Source organism: Echeneis naucrates, chromosome 21 (assembly GCF_900963305.1).
Source record: "Echeneis naucrates chromosome 21, fEcheNa1.1, whole genome shotgun sequence".
NCBI lineage: Eukaryota > Metazoa > Chordata > Actinopteri > Carangiformes > Echeneidae > Echeneis > Echeneis naucrates.
In genome coordinates this window covers 18258845-18285875 of record NC_042531.1, presented here as the reverse complement: position 1 = coordinate 18285875, position 27031 = coordinate 18258845, and the positions used below count along the sequence as shown (strand labels likewise).

Here is a 27031-nt window from a genome sequence, read left to right as displayed (position 1 = left end):
CCCACAATGCAACTCAAAACCGTGACTGATTGATCACAGATTCAGGTGTGCTATACTATCGGCTCAGGGATCCTGGGAGATACAGAGGTCTAGTTCACTCACTTCTCTCTAATGCCACAATCCTGATTTAAAAAAAATAAAATAAATACAATTCAAACATGGTTTCCACAGACTGAGTGAAAAGAGTGGAGCCAGCAGTTGAAAGGTCAGAAACTGTAGCTCCTGAGATGGGCGCTTAAGGCTGGTTTCTACAGTGAGCTGTCTGGGAATTAAGTGGAGTCAGGCACTGCCAAGATTGTGACAGCAGAGCAGCCCACTCTGAGCATCAGTACTGCTTGCCAGACACCTATGGATGACATCATAGACTTAATCTCCTTGTTTACAATCCAACTACCTTTCTTGCAATAACTTGCAACAATGGACTTAGATTGAATACATCCATGAAAATGGTGTCCATTATAGTATGGGGTCACCCAGTTAACTTGCATGAGGTGCTAAGTTCAAGTTATGACAGCTAGATATGAGCAGTTTTAACATGTTGATTGATTTGAATCTAACTGGCGACTGTGAGAATCAGGACATGATGTATGATGGAGTAGTAGGTGGACAAACTGATTTGTGGTGGATTCAACATAGGAGCATCCCTCTGAGCAGGACATAAAACTGCTGGTCAGGGCTGCTGAGAGAAATGCACCAAGGTCATGGCGCACCATCAGGAGATGGATCCATGTGGTTCAGTGAGTAAAGTAATTCACTGCAGTGTACAGGCCGACGCACAGTCCATCACATTACTGCTGTGGTTGAAAAAGACTTTAATTCAGTGCCTGGGAGAAACAGTACAGCACATTTTGTTATAAAAGTGGATTTCCACAGGTTCAGTCAAGACATCAGCAGCACTAAGGCCAGGTTAGTCTCTGAAATTCAATGCAAGGCTACTGGGGAAAAAAAAAAGTCCCTAATACCCACGACAGCAATGAATCCAACAAAGATTAGCTGCAAGCTAATCACAACCAGCTTCCTCAGTGGTTTTCTTATTTTTTCTGAAGTGGTAAAAGAAAAAAAAAATAATCACTTTAGATTTAAGAGGCTCATCTTTCCCTCTGGATATGAGCTCATTCATTACAACTTCTGTGTCCAACCAGATCTCAAGTAAAGCAAAAGCATCTGAGGGAGTGAGAACCACCATAACATTTATAGATGTGTAAAATAATGTGTAGACTACACAAGCTTATTGTGTAAAGCAGCCCAGGATGAGTAATAAGGCACAGTTTCAGATCAGACGCTCTCTTGAAAAAGAATCAAATGTTATGTGCTGTGTAGAGTATAAATGAGGGTAATAGCATTTTTCAAAAGGTATCCTAATCATATTTTTGTCCTTACATAACTTCATTTAAAAATAAATAACTATTATCTTCTTTAAATTTAAAATAGTCCTTAAAAGTTTGCTGTATCCCATCATAACCCCACAATTCTAAAATGAAATTGTAAAAAAAAATGTGGAAATGATCCATACTTAAATTTCAAAAAACAACAGGATGGATATGGCATTTTAAAAACTGTTCATAAAGGTAAAACATTGATATTGCAAAAAAAAAAAAAAAAAAAAAAAAACAACAACTGAAAAACAAAACTGAAAAGACACAAACAACAAACATATAATACACAGACTTAAAAAATGGATACAATTTGAGAAGGCATTCAGCTTCTCTGTTGTTGTTCCACCCCTTGGAAAAAAAAAATATGTGCCAATGCCCCCAAGAAAAAGGACCAACATCCCTCTGTTCGACCCATCTCTTTGGCGTTTATGGAGGGGAGGAGTAGACAATGCAAAGCGTCTCTGCCAGGTAAAGAGCCACAGGGCCAGTTCACTGGATGCCGCATGTTCACAAGATGTGTTACCAGGGAATTTTCTGCTTGGACACAAAAACTGTGTTTAACTGGGGCTCAGAAAAAAAAAAAAAAAAAAAAGAGAAAAGAAAGGACAATGGACGGGAATTATTTTTTGGAGTGTGATATGAGGGCGTTTTCGATGCAGAGGACGATGTAGGAGCCAGAGCAGCTGCTGGATGTTTGCTGCAGGAGCTGGCCGCTCTGTAGCGATGATGCCAGACCAGTCACAGCGCGGTCGCCTGCTCGCCACGTCTCACAGTAGTGGTCTGTTTGCCGGTGGCCTTCGTTGTTTGATCCATGCCAGACCATTTTCTCTGGCCTGTGGTAAAACAAAAAGACGAGCACCTAGATCAGATCTACGCTCATCAAGATACACACAAATTCGTACAGATTTACAAAGGGAACTCAAGCTACCACGCCAGCGGCTACATGTTACCGCGCCGGATTCTAGCACACACAAAGACTCACCATGCACTGTCCCTGAGGATATCTCTACCATCAAAAGAGTAGATCGGTACATTCTCCCTCATTTTGTTTGCATTGTCTCCAAACAGAGACTCCCAGCTGCTGAACAACACTTGGTCCTAAAAGGAAGAGCATATCATGTTGAATTTTTCTTTCATCTTACTTTCATCAAACATCATCATCAAACATCATCATCAAACAAGCAAAGACACAGACGATGAAGTGAAGTGAAAACACGAAAAGCAACAACCATTAACAGAATCCAAATAAATGTATTCATTAGGATTAACTACATATGTAAAAAGCTACAGCTGGACTTCACTTTGCACAGCCATGCAAGCCACTTTGTGTGGGAGTAGCACCTCACCTTGAGGTTCAAGATGGGGAAGCTGTCCCTGTCCGACCTGCGGACGATGGTGTAGAGATCTTGAAGCTTGGAGGACAGGAAAGCTCTAAAGGTTCCCTTCAGGCCCACAGCTCGAGCCTGCTGGAAGCACAGGAAGTCTGCCCCGCGAATACCTCGCATGTTTCCAGTGTGAGGCGCGTTCAAGGCGATGAGATGGAGCTGTTGGAAATGATTTTATGTTAGAACAGCAGCCTTTCTTTGACCTGCCTTCTTTTTTACATTACACACAAATACACACGTCACAGAAATATGTCTGATTAAAAGAGAATATTAGACTTAAATATTCAGCTCCAGGAAAACCTGAATAAGGATTAAGACAACATGAGCTGAGACTCTTCATCGCTGTGTGCCATCATTTTACTCCACTTTTACAGTTATTCCCAAAATAACTCAACACATCTGCTTCCCCTTGATAATGTTGCTAAAAAGATGGATGCAGTGTGAAAACTCTAAGTGGGATTTTACTGTTTTTGACTTTTTTAAAGAAACAACTGTCCAAGTCAATAATAGTTTTCCTGTCTAATAGATGGACATACCAAATTGTCAACTTCGTCGCCATCAATGTTCTGAAGGGTACTGCATTGTATGCAATATATATATATATATATATATATACAGTACAGACCAAAGGTTTGGACACACCTTCTGATTCAAATGAAGAGGAATGGGAATATATATATATACACACACGAGGCTAAGTCTCCGGCTAGGTCTCCTGCAATTAAGTGTAATATGAGTAATTCATGTTTATATTCAAATATAGTTCAGCTGGACTCACTCCTGATGCTGATGTGCCCACATGGACCCCAGGCCCAGGCTGTGGAACAGGAGGAATGGGTCGTCTTTGAGGGGTGACAGGGTATTGGTCAGTGTGATGGGTGACTAATCTTCCATCTGTATGGCCTGTGTGTCTTGGGTCTGGGAACCTGGGATCGTACTGTGGGGGGTATCTGGGGTCCACAGGCGGCTGTGGTGGAGGCTCAATGGGACGGATTGCAGAACCACCTTGGGAGTAATGGCCAGCTCCGTTGTTGAGGGACTGGTCCTGGGACTGGGGGTAGATGACCACGGGTGGAGGCTGGACCTCAGCAACCTCGTTCTCCTGGAGATGAAAAACAAAGATTCATCAATTCTTAAGCAGTCGGAAAATGTCAAAGGTCAAAACATGTTGCTATGTGTTGATATGATATTGTTGAGTTTATCTTACCAGCTCTCCGAAGAAGGGCCTGTACTCTCCAAGCTGAGAGGGAAAACACAAGGCAGAAAAACACTCACATCTCAGCTCACACTCGGTTCATCTCCTAATCTGATTATATGTGTATATCAACATTCGATCCACTCCCCTAACCCATACATAACTTCAGCAAAGCTTTTGACACGTTTTACCCATTGAACACACTTACGAAGAGTAACATTAAAAAGCTTTCGAGGCTCCAGACGTAAGAGCTGATGGCATTTTAGACAAAATTTATGAAGCTGTATAACCCAAACGCTACTTAGAACGGTACATTTCAAATGTGTAAAACTGTCAGAGCTCTATGTTGTGGTCTAGTCTCATGGCAGATTGCCGTACCATGACTTGGCGCAGTCCATCACGAACTCTTAAGTAGAGGTCTGCCTTGTCAATGATGTAGATGAGACTGCCCTCTGCCTGGCGTCTGGCAGAAGCAATCATTGTATCGTACGACCTCAACACTGTGACCTGTGGAAAACAAATACTCATGATGTTTAGTGATATTTAATCAAGATGAATAATTAAGAAATGAGTGTCATATTCTCAGTTCGCAAGAGTTATGTGATGGGAACCTATTAGAAGTGTCTGCTGCCTGCTCTCAAGTCGGTAAGATGAGTGTTGAAATCTAGCTGGTGTACTTACACCAGAGGAGAGACCAGGAATTCCAGGTGGGCCAGGAGGTCCAGGAGGTCCAGGGACACTGACAGCTTTACATTAAGAGAAAGGTCTGTTAATAATTTGACTTGGGTGAAGCTCCAGTCAACTCAGCGGAGTAAATAGAGTGATTCAAGGTCACCTCCGAAGCAGCTATAGGACGGAGCATTTATCCTGCAACATCTACAAAGTGTAATGTAGATACGTAAGTAGAGGTTTGTGCAGACTTACGCTGATTGGGCCTATATGCTCCAGGAAGTGAGCCGGGAGGTCCTGGAGGCCCAGGTGGCCCTGGAGGGCCTGGACGTCCATCATAACCAATGCCTGGTGGTCCCTGTGGCCCCTGAGGTCCAGCAGGGCCGATTATGGAATCCCCCTTTGGACCCTGCCATAAAGTGGAAAATTCTACATGACTGAAACCTTACAAACGCATACATTTTGACAAACAGCGTTCATGTGCTGTGGGGTTTTATTGTATGTCGTTCACTTACACGTAAACCAAAAATCCTGCGCAGCTCGACAAGATGTGGTTTAATGTGGGTCTATTTGTAGCAGACATTCTACTCTCAGAACTCACCGGTAGACCTGGTTTTCCAGGAGGCCCTTGTGGGCCTTCAACTCCTCCAAAACGTGGGTCATAATATCCACCACCGGGCTCTCCCTTCTCTCCTTTCACACCCGAGTCTCCTCTCTCTCCCTTCAGTTCATTCTGTCAGATGCAGTTGAAAATAATGATTTTTCCCCCCAGTATGTCTAGGTATTATTTAAATTGCTGGTGTAGGAACAAGCTAATTTACCTTGAAAGTGTAAATGTCAAAATTAGAGCCTGTCCCTGGAAAAAACACACACAAGTAAATTTAGTATTTAAGTTCACTTCAGCGCAGTCCTGCTGTGCAGTGGATGTGTATGCCACGATATTTCATGGCATGTCCAGAACTTGCCTGGAACTCCAGGAAACCCTCGCTCACCACGCTCTCCTTTCTCCCCTTTAATTACTGAAACAAAGCACAAGATTCAATGCTGAGTTCGACAAAGCACCGAACAACTACATGTGACATTGTCCCTGCAAATCTGTGAGACCGCGATTCACTGATCCCAGTACCAGCTATATTTTATTAGTTAATTCTCCAGATATGGTAAGACTCGACAGCTTAATATCTTGACACTTCATCCCCTCCAGGCCGAGGCAGCTGGATCAGACTGAAATTAAGATTGAATTGTTTATCTCTGCAGACACTTTAAACCTTTTCTAAATCTCTCTTCTCTCACTGCCACGTTGACTCAACTTCTCTATTCAAAGACATCTCTGTCTTATACTCTTTTGAATTTGGGGATAAACCAACAAACGGTGTGTGTTCGGAGGTCATACCTGGGTAATTCCTTGAAGTTTCATCATAGCGCTAAGATGAGAAAGAAAAATGTTCAGTGACACCAGAAAAATAGAGCAAAAGATCTTTTCACAGGTTAAGCTAAGCTCTGTAATAAGGCAGAGATTCTGAAATGTTTTCACACCATGGACTTGACGCCCATCTGATAAGAATTTGTTCCATGGTGTGCAATTATATTTGCTTTTGGGTACTTACATTGAAGCGATCTAAAGGAATGGCTGGCCCAGGGGGTCCAGGTGGCCCGGGTGGTCCTGGTGGACCAGGGACTCCCTGGTGAAAGCAAATTTTAGATTGTCACATTTTGGCGTGCGATACTAAAATACTGAGACTACTACTGATAAATGGTATATTCACCCAGATACATTTTAGTGCCTCCCAACTGTTTTCCCTTTAGAGCTCAGATCTCAGTGAGGCCTTTCTACTTTTAAGAGGATTAATTAAAAACACAGTAATCAGCTAACTACCCAGGCAAGGCTTTCTACTTTTCACTCTTATGACACCTTTTTAGTGACATCTGAGGCTGTAGCTTCATTACATTGTGAGATTGCCTAGCGTGTGGACAAGATGATGCCAAACTATCTTTACTTCTGCCAATGCCAAGTCAACCTAGTTAAGTTCCTTGTGATAATATTAATACTTACTGGGTAGCCATAGCCAGCACCACCTCCTGGCTCTCCTTTCTCACCCTTGTAGCCGTTTACACCAGGGCGGCCCTGTGAGGAGAAACATAGATATCACATTACCTAATCTGTTTCAGAATTAATTGTAAATTGATACAATTTTCATTTTGCAGATGTTCACAGAAACTTTTAATTACTAGTTTTACTAGTGCATTTAGCGGTATCAGGCTTTCATCACCACCTACATACATGTTTTTATTGCATCTTCTCTCCTCCTGCTCTTATTCTCTCTCCATCCCCTTTACTCTATGTGTGAAGTGCCTTATGATCTTGCGCAATACAAATAATTTTGATGTTTTATTTCTTTTTCAAATGCATCTTGGTAAATTCCAAGCAGGCTTTAATAGGCTTTTTGACTCTTCTGTGGCTTTTGTCTATCCATTCTAACACAAAGATCTAATAATGAGATGGTTGTCTTTCTATCAGATTCTTCCATCACTCCTGAGGATTTCTGAAGCTCTATGGAGTGACTGTTGTGTTCTTGATTGCCTTTCTTATAAAAGTCTCTTCATGCCTGGATATCCAGTTTGGACAGGCAGCCAAGGAGGAGATCTGGTTTTGAACTTCTACCATTTCACAGTTATTATTGGTTTATACACTCACAGAGATCTATATGTACCCCAGTTTTAGCAACAGAGGTCCACAGAGAGTTTTTGGGACCTAATAATTTTTGTCCTGACACTTTGAAATATGGACCCTTACAGTGAATTCAAGCCACCTCATTTGTCTCCATGGGGTGCTTAAAAAAGCTACACATGCACATCTGTGTATGATCAGGTCAGCTTGCCACAAGTGGAAAAAGCGTTCATATTGTTGTTATTGTTACTGACCTTAAATGTATGGGTAAAGCGGAAATTGTATAGCAATGGTAACACAAAGTGTTTAAAAAGTATAATCTCAATAGTCTGAATAAGTCTGAATAGAACTCACTATAATATAACAACGGAATATTAATATCTATCTGTATAAAAGATTACCATCATATGGCACAAAAAAAACTTACAGGTCGTCCAGGCATTCCAATTTCACCCTTTAATCCAGGAGGCCCGTAATGACCCTACAGCAATAAACAAAATGGAAGACAATTTGAACTGACTGTAAAATGAAGTGGGATTATATATTTTATTTAAAACTGAAATTAACTTGAGTATCTTAAACACGTACAGAGGGTCCAACAGGTCCAGCAGGGCCTCTGTCTCCCTATAATTATTATTAAAGAAACATTTGTTTTAAGAGTGAACGCACAACTGTAATTCTGCAGAAAACAGGCTAATGAACAATAGTAGATCAGGAAACTAAATGAGACATTCAGAGGAAATTTATCTGCATGTAAACCTTGATTTATTTATTTTTGCGTGTGACAACAGCAGACGGGCAGATAAGAAGAGAGGCTCACCTTCAGACCTGTTAGCCCTTCCAAAGACAACGGATTTCCATCAGCTCCAATAACTAAGCCTGGCTCGCCTTTCTCACCCTGAACACAGAAGAGCGGGACATGACAACAAAGACTCAGTTACAATTATGTCATTATGACAAAAACATTGGCCAAATTCATTGTCGAACAAATAAATAACCAAGGCTTGACCTTTGTTCCGTAGCCAGGAGGCCCAGGGTCTCCTCTGTCACCCTTTGGTCCCATAGGACCCTGTAGCCACGAACAAAATAAATATGACATTAACAAACAAATAACTTGACAATCATTTGGCAGCGGGACAATTTTTGTTCATTTAGATGAATTCAAGCCAACGTGATGATCTAAGTGTTGATACAGAGCAGCTCCTTGGTTGCTGACAGGGCCAGATTTTCGAGAGTGGATTAGATGCTGGGAGTTATGTGAGATGTAGTCAGTGCCAAAATGGTACAACTGTACTGAAGAAGCACTCAATAGCTGCTTCTGGATGCCAAACTGTACTGTAACATTGTCTGGAAGCACCGTGGTTATATGAAAGAAATGAGAATAAAAATATCACCACAGGCACCACAGTACATCACGTTAAGTGCTCTAACCTGCTTACCTGCCTACATTTACATAAAAGGAACCAAATTTAACAAGAAAGCTGGTTTTATTAACAAGTGTTGCCTGTGCAGCCAAAGCCTGACACAGCTCCGTCACACAGAGCAGCGTTGTTTTGTTTTGTTCGCTCTTCACTCCCATTTGAGTTTGTCATTTTCACATTCGGGGGAAAAGCTTTGAGGAGAGGCGGCAACGCAAGCAAGATGCAATCAGAAAATAGATGCAGCAGTAGAATGAAAAATGATGTTTAAGAGGAGGAGCAAAACACAGCTAGAAAAACGGGTCTGTGATTTTTTATTATCACTTGCTGAGATCAGATTTCAATAATGTATGTAGGTACACTTCATATTTATGCCTATAATAGGAGTGAGGTATAAATGATTTAACACAAGCTGACTTACTGGGAATCCAGCTTGACCAGGTAAACCAGGTCCACCCTGTACAGGAAAATAAAACGTTTTACATTCTGCTTCATTTGATTGACAAGAAAACACAACTGTAAGAAAATGCAAACCACTTCTGCGCTGTACTCATTTTCATTGTATGACCAGTTTTTCATCAATATGAACAAACTTTATACAGCTGCAAGGTGTTAACATTAACATTTTATGGGTTATGTTTTACAAAGTAGGAGGAGGTATGAAAAGATATGCTACAATCCTATGATCTGAGAAAGTTTGGCCTTTTTTAAAATCAAATAATGGAAACAGATCAAAAAAACAAAGATGGGTTTTTATTTTGTGTTCCAAATCTTGGTCTACGATGTTTATCGTTTTATATGTTAGCTAACTCAACAAAGACGATTGCAGTGAGTGTTCTAAGTGCTCTCTTACTTCAATGCAAAACTTAAACTCACAGCCAAGAAAACTACATTCAATTTGCACCAGAGATGCTCCGTTTCACATCTGAATACATACCCTAGGCCCGACATTTCCAATGACTCCGTCTAACTGTGGGGATAAAAACAGAATAAATGCCATTATGAAGGGAAACAACCTATTTGTCTGTATTCTGATTAAACTGAGAGATGTTTTTGATTTCAGTCTGGAAGAAGCTGTCTAATACAAAGCCTTTATTCTGAATGCTTCTTCTTTGCACATCTGCCACATTTGATTCTTACGTTGCCAGTTGGGGAGTAAATGATTTGTCCTGGGGGTCCAGGTGGGCCAGGTGGGCCTGGGAGTCCATTTCCATCACGACCAGGATCACCCTAAAACCACAAAACACACACAAAACAATCACTATATAAATACATTTTGCACCAAGAAGGACAACCAAAAAAAATTCTCATCAAATGCTCAAAACAGCACAGTTTTGTTTCAATAATTTAGTGAACCAGATATGGATCAGCATCTTTTAAGAGAACTAGGGATAAAAATTACTTACCCTCTCTCCTTTGTCACCTCTGTCCCCCTTTGGACCCTTTCAAATTAGAGAGGGAAGAAAAACAGACTTTAACAATAAATCAAAAGAATTGAAACCTTTTCTTGTGCAAAATTCACTTTTCATTGACTTTTTAAGTGTTTCTAAATATAAAACGTGGGGGAATATGTAAACATTAGATGTTAAGTGATTGATCCAAATGTGATTACAACACATTTACAACAAAAAATTAGATACCTACATTATTTTTAATAGAGCTGTGCTTAATAACACTTAGGACCTCATGATGGATAATCATGGTAAATCAAGAATCCTCTGCTATGCCACACAGATTTTAAAGGCGGTTTTCCCAGGCTGATCTTGGAAAACAGCTGACATTTCCACAGCACATTGTAAAAAAAACTTCACTCTGTCCAGACATGATCATTTCCTAAGAGGCCCAAAAACACCTGAAGGGTGCACTGAAGGAGCCAAAGAGAGGAAACATGCCAAGTACCGGGAACTAGTGGGGGAGTGCAGGGGCAGAGACTGGAAAACATTCTACAAGCCCATAGAAGTTGGCTGTAGAGGATATGCTGGACATTCTTCCTACAAGGTCCTCACTCGGTTGGGCGTCACAGCAGCAGCCAAGAAGAGGACCATTCAGTCTGCCAGTGAGGCCGCAGAAAGAAACACTAGGTGGCTTTGGCTAAAGAGGGCTGATCAGTGGGTAGCTGCTGGGACACAAGCCTGGGCCTGATCAACCCTGGATGGGTCACCTGGTCAAAGGTGTATGTTGTGAGACATGGAGCACCTTATGACCCCAGGTCACAACACTGATGATGTGTCCCAGAGTATCCTGGAGATTTTTCTTGAATACTTAACATACCAACAGCTATGAGCCATCTAGTGACCCATGTGGTTTTTTTCTTTTGTTTTTTTTTTTTTTTTACCTGAGGTCCAGGGAAGCCATCCAACCCAGGTCGGCCGTCTGTTCCTACTTGTCCTTCACTGCCCTTCTGACCTGGTGTGCCAGGAAAGCCTGGATTACCCTGCAGAGGTACATTCAAATTTAGTATCGGTGAAAAAATACAGCAACCACAGCAACAAGACAAAATAGTTATGTTCCATCAGCATTTACAGTGCTCCCCAAATACTAACTTCAATTGCCAATTTAAAGAAGCAACTATGACTGCAAGGACATGGTGTAACAACCAGCAGCCAGTTCCTCCAAGCAGTGTTTTTAATATTAACAATGAACTTAATTAATAGTTGTAATATGAACCATTTTTCTTGAAGTCTGCTGCCCCTCTCTCTGTTACTTTGTACTCGATGCTCTGCAGGGCACATGGTCCCTACATGGATAAAGTTAAACAACAGTCTATGCTGCCTCGCTTTACTGTGCAGGCACACACAAATGTGCACAAACTAACCGAGGGATTGCTATGTTTCTGTGAGTTTGTGTTTCTGACCCATAATGGTAAAAACTCACATAGTACTGCTTTTATCAGGAATATTTTCATATACCCTACTTGAGACAATCAATCAATAAATAAAAATAAATAATCTTTTTCTTGTGTCTGTACATTTCGTATTAATCTTCATACATTTTCATCCATTTTATTAGTTCTTCAGCATTGCAGGACCTTGCATAAACTGTGGTCTGACTTATTTCTGACTACATGGGCAAAGTAAGTCTTTTATTTTATTTTCAAAGAAGACAGCCAATGTGAGTGTGAGAGTAGATGAGTAAAGCACTTCTTACAGATTAATACAAACTTACTGGAAGTCCAGGCGGACCAGGAGGACCCTGAAAATACACAACAGTCATTTTGGTTGTTTAACAACTCGTGCACATCTTCCCCATCTATCCCATCCCCCAACTGGAAACAGAAACTGAGCATTGTGATAAAGAGAGAGCTACATTAAACATTTTACTATACTGAGTAATCAGATCATTGGGTGTGAGAGCCAGGAAAAAAAAAAAAAAAAAACTTTCACGATTAAAGTCAAAACTAAGAAAATTATTATTCAAGTGGACCTGTTTCCTTTTCAACTTGCTTTACATGTGGTCAACTGAATGACCAATCGGATTAATCAGTTTATAAAAATGGCAGAGACTGCTGACTTTCATTTAAGAGATAAATTGTCCTGCTTTTTGAATTTCGTTTTGGCTGTGGTGATGAGCTTCTGTCTGAGCTTCATAACTTTTGATGCTGCTACTATAACTGTACCATTACTATAAATAATTGAAATTGAAATACAAGAGCAAAATGCGGCCCATTCATCTTATTTTCAGACAGTTTGGCTCCTTTAATACTGTTGATCAGATCACTCTGACTGAAAATGTATATTCGAAGACCTTCGGTATCACTCATTTCAAAGTATCGATGTAATGTTGAGAGACTATATAATCTTCCACAGAACTGACCTGTCTTCCCTCTGGTCCTCTGATGCCAGGGAGTCCATTTGTGAAACTTCCACCAGAGCCCTCCATGTCGTCCTTCAAATATCAACAAAGATTTTATGAGAAACCTTTATTTAAAATTGATTTCTTGTGAACGTAAATATTTTTAACCAAGTCATTTTTGCAGCTTTTACTGCTCTTCGTGTGACAGACACAGAGGTTACAGGGAGTGGCTGGGAAAAACAGCAAATGAGGGAAAACTGCTAAAAATATGAAACACAAGTGACATTTTGCCTGCTCTCTTAATAATAGAGCGTGATCTGTAGAGCTACAGCAATGTGGATACTTTATCCTGCTAAAATATCCCAGTCAACACAGTCACATAGCCCAAATACAACTTACAAATAGATTTAAAATGTCTTCATGAAGAAAAACTGGAACGAAAACTTACAAATCCAACACGATAGCTTGGTCCAGGAGGCCCAGGTGGCCCAGGTGGCCCAACTGGTCCAATTGGCCCAGGAAGACCAGCAAGTCCAGGCTCTCCTGCAGGTCCTGGTAAGCCTGGGTCTCCTCGAGCTCCCTGCAAGATAACATGACAGAAATTTAATGAGAATAAATGAGTAATAAAATAAACGTAAACGCTAAGGTTTCATCAATGGGAGGGCCTTTAACCATAGTGTGGTGGTGTTCTGTATGTCGCTGGCGTTATGCAGCCCTTAGTTAGCAGCACTACCAAGCATCTGAAAGGACAACACCTGGGAACTTCTCTGGGACCAAATTCAGATGTCACTAAATGTTAAGACGAACCAGAACCTTTGTCTTGGGTCTACAGCTGACATTATTGGACAAACATTTGCATACTGTTAGAAGACACAAATCATCTTCGATTGCTGACGTGCACCGGTAGATAGGAAGGCTTAGGAGAGTAGGAGGATAGATAGTGAGGCAGCAGATTGGTGAGAAAGGAAAAGTAGGAGCTTGGCTGGAGAAATGAAAGGGAAAGTTGGCAAGTCGTTAAAGCTATCAGGTGGACACATTACTCCACAGATTTCATTGGACGAAACTTACACTAAAATATATATACCTTCTCGAGATTTTGCCAAAAGTCCAAATAAATCTCACCTTCTGGTTACAACAAGGTAATTTTGCATTTGGACACAAAACACAACTCGCTGTAAAGCAGCAGTTTCCTCAGAGTGAGAATGAAAAAAGCTAAGTAAATTAAGTTTATACATGTGTACCTTCTCTCCAATGGCTCCTGGCAGACCCAGCTCACCTGAATCGCCCTGGCGGAGGAAAAGAACAGTTATCAGAGTGAATAACTATGTAAATACGATACTTACAAGTGTTACTGACCGGAGCATATTTACAGATTTAACAAGTGTTTCTTATTCCCCTTCTTTTAACAAGCATATAGTATAGCTATATTTAGCCAATGAATACATCTGATTCTTTACCAGATCCAGCATTTGGGAGGACCAGTCAGGCTTTTCAAATCGTATTCCACTGGGAATGCTGAACCTACCTCTTGGCAATAATTTTTACATTGCTTGTGATTCATGTTATTTCACCATCTGTACATCAGCTCTCCTGTTTGTTTAGTGCCATGTTCATCCCACATACACGTTACTTATGAGGAGGCAGATAACTGGACTGTTAAAACTCTCAGCAAGAGGTTTTCCATCTAAAGTTTCAAACTATGACATGAACAAAATCAGCCCCAAGGTTGTTTAACGGCCCACGCGCCACTGGAATTGGTCATGAGTAATGAATAAAAACTACTCTGCTTTAATCCTTAATCAAATTTAAACAGGTGAGTTCTGTAAAAACTCACCTGCTTATGTCTGCTTTATGTTTGACATTTTAACATGGAACTCAGTGGGGACTGAGTTGAGATTTAGCCTCAAATGGCTATTTGAAGAAACTGCAAGTCTTGGCATGTTCTTTATGGGCTTAATTTGACTGCCTCTGAGTTTGCCACTTGGGTGTTCCATACACATATTAAAAATGATCATCAGTCTGAATTATAAACAGAATTATAAACACCTAGTGGGTGTCATATTTGCAGAAAAATAAGTCAAGTTTTCCTTCCATGTGTAATTACAATTTCCTCTCTGCGCTAACTTTCATGGACAGGGACATTACCTTTTCTCCCTTTGTACCAGGAACTCCTGGGACACCATCAACACCTGGTAAACCAGGCAAACCCTGGAGCACAAAAAATCGGTTGATTTATACAGTAGCTGCTGATTTGTTCTGATACAATCTGGTGACAGCATTGACACTTACAGGTTGACCAGGTGCCCCGTCTTTTCCTGGTGGTCCAGATGTCTTAGAACTCAATGCTGTGCCAGGTGTTTGAGGACCAGGTGGCCCAGGAGGACCGGGTGGACCTGGTGGCCCAGGCAGCCCCTTCAACAAAAAGCACATTATATAATCAATTTAAAGTACACTGTGATGTCTTCAAATATTTGTGGCTGGATTAGCTTCTTCGTGCTTTCATTTTGTCAAAACGTTGTTAGCATCTATGAAATTGGTATTGGGGAGAATTCATATCAACAACTCTTAGAATAGAATCATAATGCACAATCTAAATTATTATTTTTAGTTCAACTTGAGATCAGGAGTGGTTGTGTACATCACTGCCTTAAAGCCTCTTTCAAAGACTCGTTAACTCCAAACACCAACTTGTAAATCCATGCATCCTCTTTTCACTCTGATTTTATGCATTCTTATTGAAATGGCTGGATCTAAATATACCTCATTTTCATTACGCGGTCTGTTCAATTCATCTGAAAAGTAGATCCCAAAAAAGTAGTCCCGCCCCCCGAAAAAAAAAAAATAAATAAATAAATAAATAAATAAATAAATAAAAAACAGAAACAGAAATGTTAATCAGAATTAAGAGTACCCCTCATCCTCACCCGGATAGATTCCAAGTCAGGGAACCCTGATCCCTCCATGTCAACAAAGGTCTGAAAAAATGTTGAGATCAGTCAAGTCTGTGTTGAATGAAATATGGATAGAAATTGCTAGACCAAGACCAACTCACAGATCTATATCCTTGTCCAGGAGGTCCAGGGGGGCCAGGGGGTCCCCTAGGGCCAGGCTGAGCCTCTCCACGGTCTCCCTGTAGGAACATGACCCATTAAAACAGCATATGCTATTCCTAAAACACAGATTTAAACTCTGTGGATTTTTTCTGTTATTGTCTTCTACTTCTGCTTCTCTTCTGTTTGTCCAAAAATATAAATGAGCATTTACCTTCTCTCCTTTGACTCCAGGGTCACCTGGTGTTCCTGGGAAGCCGGGAGGTCCATCAGGACCCTGTGTTGATGAAACCATAACAGTCTCTACTTAAACAACCCATCATTAAATCATTGAATTCCATCAAACCATTGATTGATATTGTGCCAGAAAGACAAATATAAAAGCAACTTACAGTTTTTCCATCCTCACCGGGATCACCCTGCAAGATTAAAAGTGGGATGAAATAAATTCCGACACACATGGGAATTGTGGCAAGCATAAAATGATATACAACATTTAAATTTATACTGCATACAGTAGATGTTGGATCAACTATCGTAATATCTGTATTTAATGTTGCAAAACAAAAAAAATCTATCTACTAACTGGCTCTCCATCAGCTCCTGCCGGTCCCTGGGGACCTGGGACACCCTGTGGTCCAGGTGGTCCTCGGGGTCCGGGGCCCCTCGAAACGACTGACCCATCGCTGCCAACTGAATATTCGGCTGCAGGTCCTGGAGGGCCAGGTGGACCGGGGGGCCCAGGGGAGCCGGGATCTCCTTTCTTTCCTTGGTAGCCAAATCCTGCATTGCCCTGTTAATGAAGAAGTTAATGTTTTTACACAACCCTCTCATATATAATTTAACCAGTCAATGTAAGTGACAAAGACCAAAAGTCATTAATTAATGTTAAGTAAGCCTCAGATACTAAACTCAAACAGCCAAAGTTCACCACGAAGAAGATATAATCTGAAACTTACCTTTGCTCCCTTCTCCCCTGGTTCTCCCTGACAATTAAAGAACAAACAAGGTCAGTGAAAGCAGTTTTTACTAGTAGTGACACAAATATCCACAGACTTCCACTTATTTCACCTAATATACAGATACACAGCTGTTTCAGGGGGCAAATGAAATTCTACTGTGTGACAGCACACCTGAGTGTTCGTACTAAAATGTTTCGGAAAAAAAACAATCATTTGAAAACAATATGTGTTATTCTAACATCTGCTTTAATATCTATTAATAATCATGTTTTATCACTAATGTGTACCCGTATTTCTATCGGTACTTTGTTCATCATCATTGTCAAATGCAGTCAGATACCTTTCTTACTTGTTTTTATTTCTGAACATTCCTTTCAGCTTGACTAGATACTATAAAATGTATGTATGGATGATATAATATGTGATATGTAATGTATCCATATACATTAGGACACATTGCTCCCTCTAGTGTTAGTATGGGCACATGTAATTGAAGGTCACATGAATCCATCCTCAGAGCACTCCACTCAATCTCTCAACCTGCAGATCACAGTTTATTTACCTGGTAAACGACATATACTCCACCCAATACAAAGCAAACAAACAAATGAGAGGTACAAACCTTCTCCCCGCGGGCACCACCCAGTGAGTTGGAGCCAGAGCCCATTTCTCCCTTTGGCCCAGATGGACCCATATCGCCTTTCTCTCCTCTCTCCCCTCGGTCACCTTTATCTCCTTTAGACCCACTTGGTCCTGGAAAACAGGGACATTGTACAGAGTCAATGATATCCACATGAAAAGACCTTTCATAAATGATTAATGATTGCATCCCACATCCCGAAAAACACACAGGACATTTCCTACTCCCACAAGAAGCGGAGAAAAGGGGGAAAGAAAACTAATTTTTGCTTGATGTAGCAAGAATCCCAATGCACACGTCTGCAATTTATTGGCCATGTCAAAGTTTCCAGCTGGTAATTGAGTGCACCTTCCCACAACTGCATGCACCACCATCCTGATATTTATTTTGTGGTGTGACGCACATTGACTTCACATTCTTCCATGTGAATGTGTCACTTGCAGTGGATGCTGCATAAAATGCAGCCAACATTTCAGTTGTGCAGAAATCGCCCATCTTCAACACTGATGGCATGCACAGCTAAATGCCTGCTGCAAGCAGTATTTTAGTTGAGTGTTAAGAATTTAGCAGCAGGACAATGAAGCCAATGCCTCTAGGTGGATACATTAGCATAGGAAATGAATGGACTAAATGAGCGCCACGTGTCACAGGAGTATTGTATTGAACTGGCATACAGTACTCATCCTGTTATTCTCTCAGTTGAGCTCTTCTGCTTGTCCTTGGTGAGTTTTCGTTAAAACTTTCACATTTTTCACTTCCCTTAGCTTTCACTGTACGCGAACATTTCCGCCACCCTGTAAAGTGCATAAAACTTGTGTGCTTTTGATATCGCAGATGTACACACAAGAAGTGAGCAGAACATCGGTACACAAAACAGAAGGGAGGGGAAAAAAAAAACAAACAAACACAGATTCAGATGATGGCCTCTGGGTTTTTAACTCCCTCTGACCCACCTGGTGACCCAGGAAATCCTGAAATGTGGTGGGAGTCGCTTGCTGAACACAGGGTAGAAGACAGTGTTAAATTAGGTCTCCAGATTAACAGCATTTTCAGTCAGTCACTTCAGTTTTCGTGGACTCTAGGTAATGTATTTGCTGGACCCGTCTCTATATTATAATCACTCCTTAAACTAAACACTGTAAACCGTTGAGTGGTTACAGAGCACTAATTCTTACACAGTAATCTACAAAAAAGATATTCTGATGTAAAGATTGTGTTCGTGGCAGTTTGTAGCAAAAATAACAAGAATGGTGTAAATGCCGTATAATCGAAAAAATCTAGTTGATTAATTACAATCAGGAAGCACATGGAATCAAAGGATGCTGCAACAACCAATATAAGCTCTATCCACTGTCCACCCTCTTTTGAATTACTTTTAATAGTTTGGATAGTTTGAGCTCTGAAAGGTTGTGTCAGAGTTGGTTGATGGAAAACTGACCACATGGAAAAGTGGCGTCTTCTGCTTTCTCTAGACTGACATCTCCCAACATCAAACACTTCCTTCTTTATATTAATATTAGTTTGGATTAATCATGAAAGGCGGATTCAACTGAGAAGTAGATGCTGACAGAGTATAGTGTTTTCTTTTTCTACACATTCAGGCTGTACACTACCTTTTAACCAACATAGATGGTGGAAACAGAGCATGGCAGCAAAAAATAAATAAAAAATAGAATATTATAAAATATAGATTATAGGAGGTTAAATTACTCAAAGCATCATGAACATGATTTGTGGAATGGTGCAGTGTGGTCTTCATAAACAAAAAATTTGCACGCCATGTGTTGAAATACATTTCATACCCACTAGGTGGAGACATGCATCTGTGTAACTGTGTACGCTCTGACGAAATCAGCTGTTCATGTTCAGGGAATATAACTTCTATTATAAACATTCCTCTTTTTACCAGCTGGTGAGGAGTCATGTGGCAGCTTGTGGAAGCACAACATCGATTTCCCAACTTTTGTATTTAATTGAAAAAAAAAAAAAAAAAAAAGTAAATGAATGAATGACATTTGAAAAACAGCAACGGGCCGAACATATATAATAGATATTCCATCACAAGTTAGTGTTGAGCTTTTCTTTTCAATCACAAGAGTTAAACTGGAATAATTCGAAATCAAAATGAAGTGACTTTCCAGGGAGACAAACTGACCTGTCTCTCTGGTAACAGACACCTCCTCCTTCTTGACCAGCGGTGGCTGCTGAATGGGCCGAGAGGATGGAGGGGTCGTCTGCAGAGAGAGGCACATGTTCAAAAGAGGCAGATGAAGACATTTAATGAAAGCTGCACTGAACTTGCTCTAAATCCTAAAGTCCCATTTAGATCTCTCTACACTGTAAAGGCATGAAAACAAAGTAAGAACCAATCGATTCATGAGAAAATTCAGTTCTTGTTCACATCATTACCAAACAACCAACAAAAGTGACTCATGTTTCCGGCCTTGTGTTACCATTCAACACCTCTGATGTTCATAGTTATCTCTGCCAAGCACTCATTCCCAGCTATTTACCAGACATACTTAAAAACATGTGCATGGCACACCAACACATTTTTTTCAAGACATCTCACAAGTTGTTTTGCAAGATTTTACACAACGCCTATTACGGCTGTCAGGGAACACGGTCTCCCGTCAATCTCACTCATCAGGCCTGCAGCCTTTTCATTCAGAATAAAAATAAATTATATGCGTATGTTTGGGGTCATCTTATTGCTACTCCTGCAAACTTCACATGACTAAACAGTAATCGTAGTTGTGCCAAATTTTTCTCTACACTTAACAGTGAAGTCTGTTTGCGGCTAAGAAAGCTTCAGCGTGGGAATAGTTTCCTGCCACTAAACCACTACAAGACTGAAAGGAAAAACAGGACGGACTGAGTGACTGGGAGTGGTGGTGAGGACCATTTCAGCTCCTCAAACTGCCATTTGGGTCATGCAAATACCCCCGTCTGTGGCTAATTCTTCAGCAGGTATAAACCCCTGATTGTCACCTGTGGGATTCAGGAGGAGGACTGAGATGAAGAATGCAGAGGGGGGAGGGGGCAGCTGAAGAAGTAAAGTGAAGCCAGTGTTGTTAATTAACCATTAACCAGTGCCCCCTCTGGGAAACCGTTCCCCCCACTGAGTTACGCAGCACTGACTATGTTAAGAATTTGGCCGGGCCATTGTTCTAAGTTGATGTATGTATGAATGTGATAAAGAGTGCCCTGCTTGTTCGCTCCTTAACCTATCAATCACGGCTGGGAATGACCAGTGGGAGGCTACCTCTCCAGAATAGTGTTGAGAGATTTAAACCACACAACTTTAAGAGCAGGTATGCAGCTCTGTGGGCAAATCAACATATTCCACATATGCAGGAGGGTTGTGTTGTTTTATAAAGTACACGGAGGATAAATCGTAGATCTTGGACATTTTTGCGGTCGACCTGACTTAAAAGGAAAAACAGACCAGCTGTTTGTAACATGCAATAAGAGAAAACAAAAAACAACACAAAACACCTTACACAATAGTAATCCAAAAATATTACTTAATATTAGAAAGATTAAAAAAAAAAAAAAAAAAAGTTTCAGTTTGATCATTTTGACCCTTTTTCAGGAAATCTGACTTGGAGCTTTTCCTAACTAATATAATGTGTACTATCAGAAAAAGGTAAATATCGCTACAACAACAGCATTTCTACCAGACTGTCACTGTGTAGAGAGAAAACAAGCTGGAAACACTCATTCCGTCATTTTTTTCGATCTATTGGCGCTTCTGCAAAAGTTTTCAAAAATTGATTATTATTTCCTGTCCCATATGGGAGGGGGAGAGCGGACAATAGCTCAATATGCAAACTTTGTGGCCCGTTGCGGAAAAATTGGCCGCACCAGAAACACCCATCCCCACAACACCAAGATAGTATCATACAGCCTTCCTGTTTGGATTTCATGCTGAAGGGCAACACTTCAGCAGTGACACTGTTAAGGATGGCTGACTAGCTCTGTCATTTATCACCATGAATTCCAGGATGACAAAATGGAAAGCTTTACTTCTACAACTCTCCCTTGTCTAGCTTGTCTTTGCCCCGACTTGCTATAATTGCACTGGTTGGACAATTGTGCAGAGTGCAGGTTATACTTTCTAAGAGGAGACCAGGTCAGGTGAAAACATCTACAGGCATGCATTAGGTGCCAGCTGCTGTCTTTTACATTACATTACATATTACACGATGGTAATAAATGCCTACTGAACAGATGGCAAAGCCCCTTGTAAAATGCACAGAGCATCAAGGCAGAGTAAGTAGGGCAGAACTGATGAAGAGGCTTCCGACTTAAAGTACCTGACCCTGCCCTCCCCGTCTCCTCCTCCAACTTTCTTTCCACCTCTGTCAGTTCCTGTGCACAGCTGATTGAGAAACCAGTCGGAATAACAAACCCCCGAGGCGGGGGGCTTTGACTTGGATCAGATTGAGTCCAAATTGACATCTGGTTTTTCTAACGCTCCACTATAATTGCGAGTGGGAGTGCACACATGCACAGAGACAACAGTGGTGCCGGGTGGAGCTCATGTTAGAGTACGTTTCAGTATGCACGGCTATCTTTGACGGTGGGAAGATGTGAGTGGGTGTCTGTGGAATCTGATTGTGAGTGTGAGGGAGACAGAGAGCAGACAGAGGAAGGGTGAAAGGACAAAGTGGGGGTGGGTGGAGAGAGTGACAAGAGGGGAGATGAAGGGGGACACGAAAAGATACAAAGAGCTGCAATGATTCAGGGAACTTATAGCGATCAGTGCAAAAAGAATAATAAAACAAGTGTGACAGCGTCTGTGCCACGGAATGGGAGTAAAGAGACAACCTTGTCCTCTTTCATGTGGTATCTGTTGGTTTATCCAGGATAAAAGTGTCCATCTTCATCTACCCAGAGCACACAAACCTCACACGACAACAGGTTAATCTCCTGTGGTTTCAGCAGTGTGGATAAGGATATAACTTTTAGAACGGGCAGATTTTAACTCAACAAGGTCATTTCTTTTCCAGTCTAAGAGGCCACTCCATGTAAAAAGTATTTGTATCCAAATGCACTATACAGAGACAGCTCAATTTCCACACATCAACTCGGCAGTTTTTAATCTCTCTGAAGGGACCAATGTCTGCTCACTCACACCCTGAAACTTGAGACATCAGTGGTGTATCTAACAATGGGATTCAGTTTGCAGGAGCACAGTCTGTTGTTAATAATCATGGTTGACTGCGTGCACATGTCTGCTTTGCTCAGCTGTTTCAGTCTTCTTAAGGGAATAAAGTCAAATTCCTCCATTCATTCATTCTCCTTCTTAAACTCTTAAACATGTGTAATGTGTAATGTGTCAAAGCAAGGAATATTTAATACATTCAACCAGGCATAAATCATTCAAAAGGCTTAAATGGTGCAGAAAAAAAAAGCAACAGTGGGTAATCATTAGCAAACCTTCCTGAGCAGAAGATTTCACTGGAAAATAAAAATGCTGTCTCGTACCGTCCATCTATGTTTCTCCACAGACGGTTTGGGAGGTCCTGCTTCTTCATAGCCACTTCCTTCACCTGAAGCCTGCAGAGACCAAGTACACATTTACCTCTGTGTTTCAAACCCACAGCACATTCCTTACGGTTTAATTCAGTGCATGTAACTGTCTAATATCTGAAAATATGAGTCTGTCAGTTCAAGAACTTTTCACTTGAATTCATGGTAAAAGGGAATTTGGAGGAAAATGTCTGTACAAGTATCTTCATTACATAATTTCCATGCTGTTCCTGCTCTCTGGGATAGTATTTTCATCGCTGTGTTGCTTTTACTGCTTTAAACCTGTTTTCCATGTTGCCTAATTGATATATTTTAATCGTGATGTGTGCTTTACCTGAGGAAATGGAGCTATAATTTAATGCTCAACTTAAACTGTGCATGCTCCATGATTCTGTAACGATGTCATTAAACGCTTGTGTGTTTATTGCGTTAGGCAATCTGTGTGTGCGTAGGTCTTTATACATTTAACTCCTGTTAGATTCAATTGCTCTTCGTGGCTCAGCGTCTTGAATGTGTCTTCTCTGTGAAAGCTGTATGTGAAGTTACCTTTCCAGGTAAAAGACACACCCTGAAATCTGAAACCTGTCATTTCCACTGTGAATGCTATTTCTCCATCTAATCCAAAGGACATGTATAGATTTGATGACAACAAGCTGTCACATTTTGAACCAGAGGACAAGGTTTTGGCAGTTTCGGTGGTCTCAGTGGACAGGACACCTGTGAGGGCAATGTTTTACTAAATAACAGTCGAGGCTGCTGGTGGGGTGCAGAGAGGCACCTGTGTTTTTGTTCGGGTGGCCAGGGTCAGCAGTGAAAAGGCTCCTCTCAGACTCTTATCTGTTATACATACCATGTGATGAAACACAGTGCCCACATCAGTGACATGAACTGTTTTAGGGGAATCTCTGCATTCGTTTCTATTACTCTATCAGCTGAGCTAGCTGAGTTCAGTTAGCCTAGATGGGCGACTTTTTCATTTTTCCATCTTTTGGCGGTAATATTGTAAAAGGGGTTTAGGGGATTTCACTCTCCTAAATTCATGGCTACATATTTGCTGGCTGAAACACGAAGGCTGTTCCTGCTTGGTGTTACACATTGACATTGTCTCCAGATGCTGACCAACATTAAACTCATGTAGAGCTTGCTAATGTTAAGCAGAAGTCTTTTGTATTGTATTATTGATTTTGGCTGCAATTTTGTTCTAACGTGACCCTGCGTGAATGTATAATCTGCTTTCCATCTTATCGATGCCTTTACATGGGCTTAAACGTCAGTATAAACTTATTATCCAGAGCTGGGTTCTCCTCACTGATGTAATATACCTTTACTGAGGTATGAATGCTGCTGCATGCTGCTGTTGGAGACTAGTTAGCCAGACAAGCCAACAAATCCAGCAGGTGAACAACCAGATCCTTCCATCTTTGCTCTTGTATTTTTGGTTTTGTTAAGACTTGACAGGTCTCAGTGCCTTCATTTGAATAGGGTTCAATTATCTTCTCATCAAAATGCCTTTTTATTCATCCAACAAGTGGATCTTTATTCCCCTGCAGTCGCACGCAAAGAGATAATACTGATATATATATAAGCCAACAGTGACTCACCATATCTGAGTCATCCTCATCCTCTTCACAGTGTCTCTCAGCAGCACGGGGGTCTCCAACCACCCTCAGCTCACCAATGACCCCCTGTTAGAAAACAAGGACGTCATGTTTTGATGTTTGATGATACATGTAGCAATAAAAGACCAGCACTTGTTCTCACACACAACATTCAACACGCTCTCACACTCAACATTGAAATGTTTATCTCTAGAATTGCCAGTCAGAGTTAGAAATATTTCTCAGGGGAAATCCCCGCTTTCACAAAATCAGAGGGACTATTGATGCCTCCAGTCTTAACCTCTGCCTGTGAAGTGCTACTGTCTCTGCCACACACAGGATACTCACAGATAACATGAATGGTATCTGCGTGCTTATCAAAGGTCCATTAGCACTGTATGCACACGCACCGGGTAATTTGAATCTCCAGGATACATTTATGTCCCTTGGAGTCAATTGGATTTCTTTGGAGAACTTTGAAGATAAATGGAAAAGAGCTCTGACATTTTAACCCCATTTCTTCACAGACTTTTAATGGTTGCACTAAGAGGTTCTTCATTTGTGACACCCACAATCTTTAGTTAGTTAGCTATAGTCCTTTTCCAACAAACTGACCAGATCTTTGTAACAAATCAAGCACATTAGTCACAACAACGCTAAACTGTAACTAAAGCATTTTTGCCAGGGATAATAAAAATTGGACATCAAAGCAAACAATATTTCAGAATGGAATGTCCATTTTATAAATACATATAGTAAATATTTAGATGTCAAAGATGTTTCCCAAGTCTAATGTGATTAGATGAATTTGATTCACAAGACCTCGTAATGTAGGGTTAGGGCGAGGTAAACAAACCCAGACAGACAGCATATGGTTGACAAGTCGTGAAGAAACAAATTACCTTTTCACATTTTTAATAAGGAAAGGAAATACTTTAGGCTTGCATATCAGACAAAGGAAAAACTGAACTGAAGTTTACAAGAAAATAAGCAGTGAACACTTTGCCAGAAGGCCTTGAAGTTCAAGTGGAAGTACTAGTTTGAAATATGAATATATTTACTAGAGTAATTTATTTCAAGCTTGTGTAAGTGCAGATATGTTGAAGAGTGTAAAATGCAAAGTAAAGATCAACTAGCGTCATAGAGTGTAACTCGAAATGAGGGCATGTATGCATGAAAATCAAGCATCTATTCAAAGTTATAGAATGAAATCTCTGTCTGACTAATATGACTAATCAAATAAAAATAACTCAAATGAATTAAACATCACTTGACATCAAGCAGTAGTTCCTCACTTCAAAAGGACTTCGGTTGGATTCTCAATACTGACTACAAACTTAAATGTTAAGCGAATGCCTCATACATCATTTATGCAATTTAAGTTGTAGTAGCCATGGACTAAGGTCAACATTTGTTGCAGTCAGCTGCTGAGATGTACTACAGATGACTGTAGTTAGTTCAATCCCAGCTGTGAGGTTTTCCAATTATTTGCAGTTAGCTCTGAGGGGGTTGGTGAGGTGCTGTGGACAGTTATGTTATGCTTCTGGAGTTGGCCAATTTGGGCAATCAAGTCATATGAGAATTATCCTGCCAAGATGTTTCACATGAATGACTATGGAAAATCAAAACACTGTACGGGAGTTTTCCAAAGACACGAGTGCCCATCACCTCAGGGCACCTACTTACTGAGTGCCAAAGCATCACACACATTTTTTTTCTTGCTACTATAAAAGCTACTACAATTAATAAGGTGCAATGTTCTCTCTTATATATCCTCGATATGATTAATGTGTCAGCTCAAAGCGTCCAAAGAGTGTGTACGCACCAGGAACTTGTCAGGATCAGCTCCTCCAGCCTGGCCAATGAAAACCCCAGCACCAGCCTCCAGCTCCATCTCATCCGGAGACCTCTCAATACGCATCACCTGAGGATCTGTGTCACAGTTGAGGTAGAACATCACCTTGTCATCCCTCACAGAGACAGCGAAACGTGTCCAGGTATCCCTCAAAGAGGGCACGAGGAACCTGGCTGCCTCATATGACTGCTGTGAGTCTGGCTCTGTGTAGTACAGGATGACATTTTGGTTGCCGCCCTGGACAGCCGACAATTTGACACCCACATACATGATCTGCTGTGAAGCATCTGTGACAGAGAAGATAACTCCACCACTGTTAGAGGTAGGTTTCAGGTTAAAAATGAGGGAGAAGTCCCGGTAGAATGGGCTTGGTAAGTGAGCGCGTGCTAGCTGGCCCGTGTTGGCATCGGGGCCAAAGACGTATGCAGGGCTGTTGTCAGGCGTATAGACCCGGGTGATCTCGCTGGGAGGAGGATCTCCAATCAGCTGCATCAGGGAGACTCCGCTGTCTTCTAGAGGGAGAAAAAAAAAAAAAAAAAGATTTTAGGCCACGATACGCACAAGACAGTGTAGGTTAGTAGGGAAGGCAGCATAGCAGGGTGTAACATTAGACCAGGCTGTATTACTATTAGGCTGATAGTGGTCTGCTTCAAGTGAATGTCTAATTGATGCCAATACAGCTCTTGTAGGATTTCAGGTACTGGCTGTACTAAAACACAAAAAAAGTTCATGGAAATTTACCACAACTTCTTTCAACCAAGCTAAACATTTTTGAGAAGTCTTGCCAAAGCAGCTCTGCTCAGGGGACCACAAAAATAAACCTACCATTTTAAGACTTTTAAACTACAAAATGGAGAGGGTTCAAATCCCCAAAGAAGGCAAGCG

General features: G+C 41.0%; 1 protein-coding gene across 1 annotated transcript in view; it reads right to left on the bottom strand.

Moving 5' to 3' along the window:
- Positions 1 to 1983: 1983 nt before the first annotated feature.
- col18a1a (collagen type XVIII alpha 1 chain a) overlaps positions 1984 to 27031 on the bottom strand; it is a 65694-nt gene continuing 40646 nt past the window's right edge. Inside the window, exons 3-42 of the mRNA XM_029530182.1 lie at positions 26117 to 26658; positions 24295 to 24378; positions 22649 to 22720; positions 19311 to 19389; positions 17138 to 17268; positions 16513 to 16539; positions 16140 to 16346; positions 15946 to 15972; positions 15768 to 15830; positions 15556 to 15633; positions 15428 to 15478; positions 14793 to 14915; positions 14649 to 14711; positions 13745 to 13789; positions 12952 to 13083; positions 12525 to 12596; positions 11877 to 11903; positions 11047 to 11145; positions 10118 to 10153; positions 9852 to 9941; positions 9649 to 9681; positions 9133 to 9168; positions 8303 to 8362; positions 8114 to 8191; positions 7882 to 7917; positions 7721 to 7774; positions 6679 to 6750; positions 6233 to 6307; positions 6019 to 6049; positions 5591 to 5644; positions 5447 to 5481; positions 5227 to 5358; positions 4881 to 5034; positions 4638 to 4702; positions 4335 to 4463; positions 3969 to 4001; positions 3540 to 3863; positions 2723 to 2920; positions 2359 to 2474; positions 1984 to 2209 (exon numbers count right to left, since the gene is read on the bottom strand). Coding sequence (XP_029386042.1) covers positions 1996 to 2209; positions 2359 to 2474; positions 2723 to 2920; positions 3540 to 3863; positions 3969 to 4001; positions 4335 to 4463; positions 4638 to 4702; positions 4881 to 5034; positions 5227 to 5358; positions 5447 to 5481; positions 5591 to 5644; positions 6019 to 6049; positions 6233 to 6307; positions 6679 to 6750; positions 7721 to 7774; positions 7882 to 7917; positions 8114 to 8191; positions 8303 to 8362; positions 9133 to 9168; positions 9649 to 9681; positions 9852 to 9941; positions 10118 to 10153; positions 11047 to 11145; positions 11877 to 11903; positions 12525 to 12596; positions 12952 to 13083; positions 13745 to 13789; positions 14649 to 14711; positions 14793 to 14915; positions 15428 to 15478; positions 15556 to 15633; positions 15768 to 15830; positions 15946 to 15972; positions 16140 to 16346; positions 16513 to 16539; positions 17138 to 17268; positions 19311 to 19389; positions 22649 to 22720; positions 24295 to 24378; positions 26117 to 26658 — 3977 coding nt within the window. The 3' untranslated portion in view covers positions 1984 to 1995. The remainder of the gene's footprint in view (positions 2210 to 2358; positions 2475 to 2722; positions 2921 to 3539; positions 3864 to 3968; positions 4002 to 4334; positions 4464 to 4637; positions 4703 to 4880; positions 5035 to 5226; positions 5359 to 5446; positions 5482 to 5590; positions 5645 to 6018; positions 6050 to 6232; positions 6308 to 6678; positions 6751 to 7720; positions 7775 to 7881; positions 7918 to 8113; positions 8192 to 8302; positions 8363 to 9132; positions 9169 to 9648; positions 9682 to 9851; positions 9942 to 10117; positions 10154 to 11046; positions 11146 to 11876; positions 11904 to 12524; positions 12597 to 12951; positions 13084 to 13744; positions 13790 to 14648; positions 14712 to 14792; positions 14916 to 15427; positions 15479 to 15555; positions 15634 to 15767; positions 15831 to 15945; positions 15973 to 16139; positions 16347 to 16512; positions 16540 to 17137; positions 17269 to 19310; positions 19390 to 22648; positions 22721 to 24294; positions 24379 to 26116; positions 26659 to 27031) is intronic.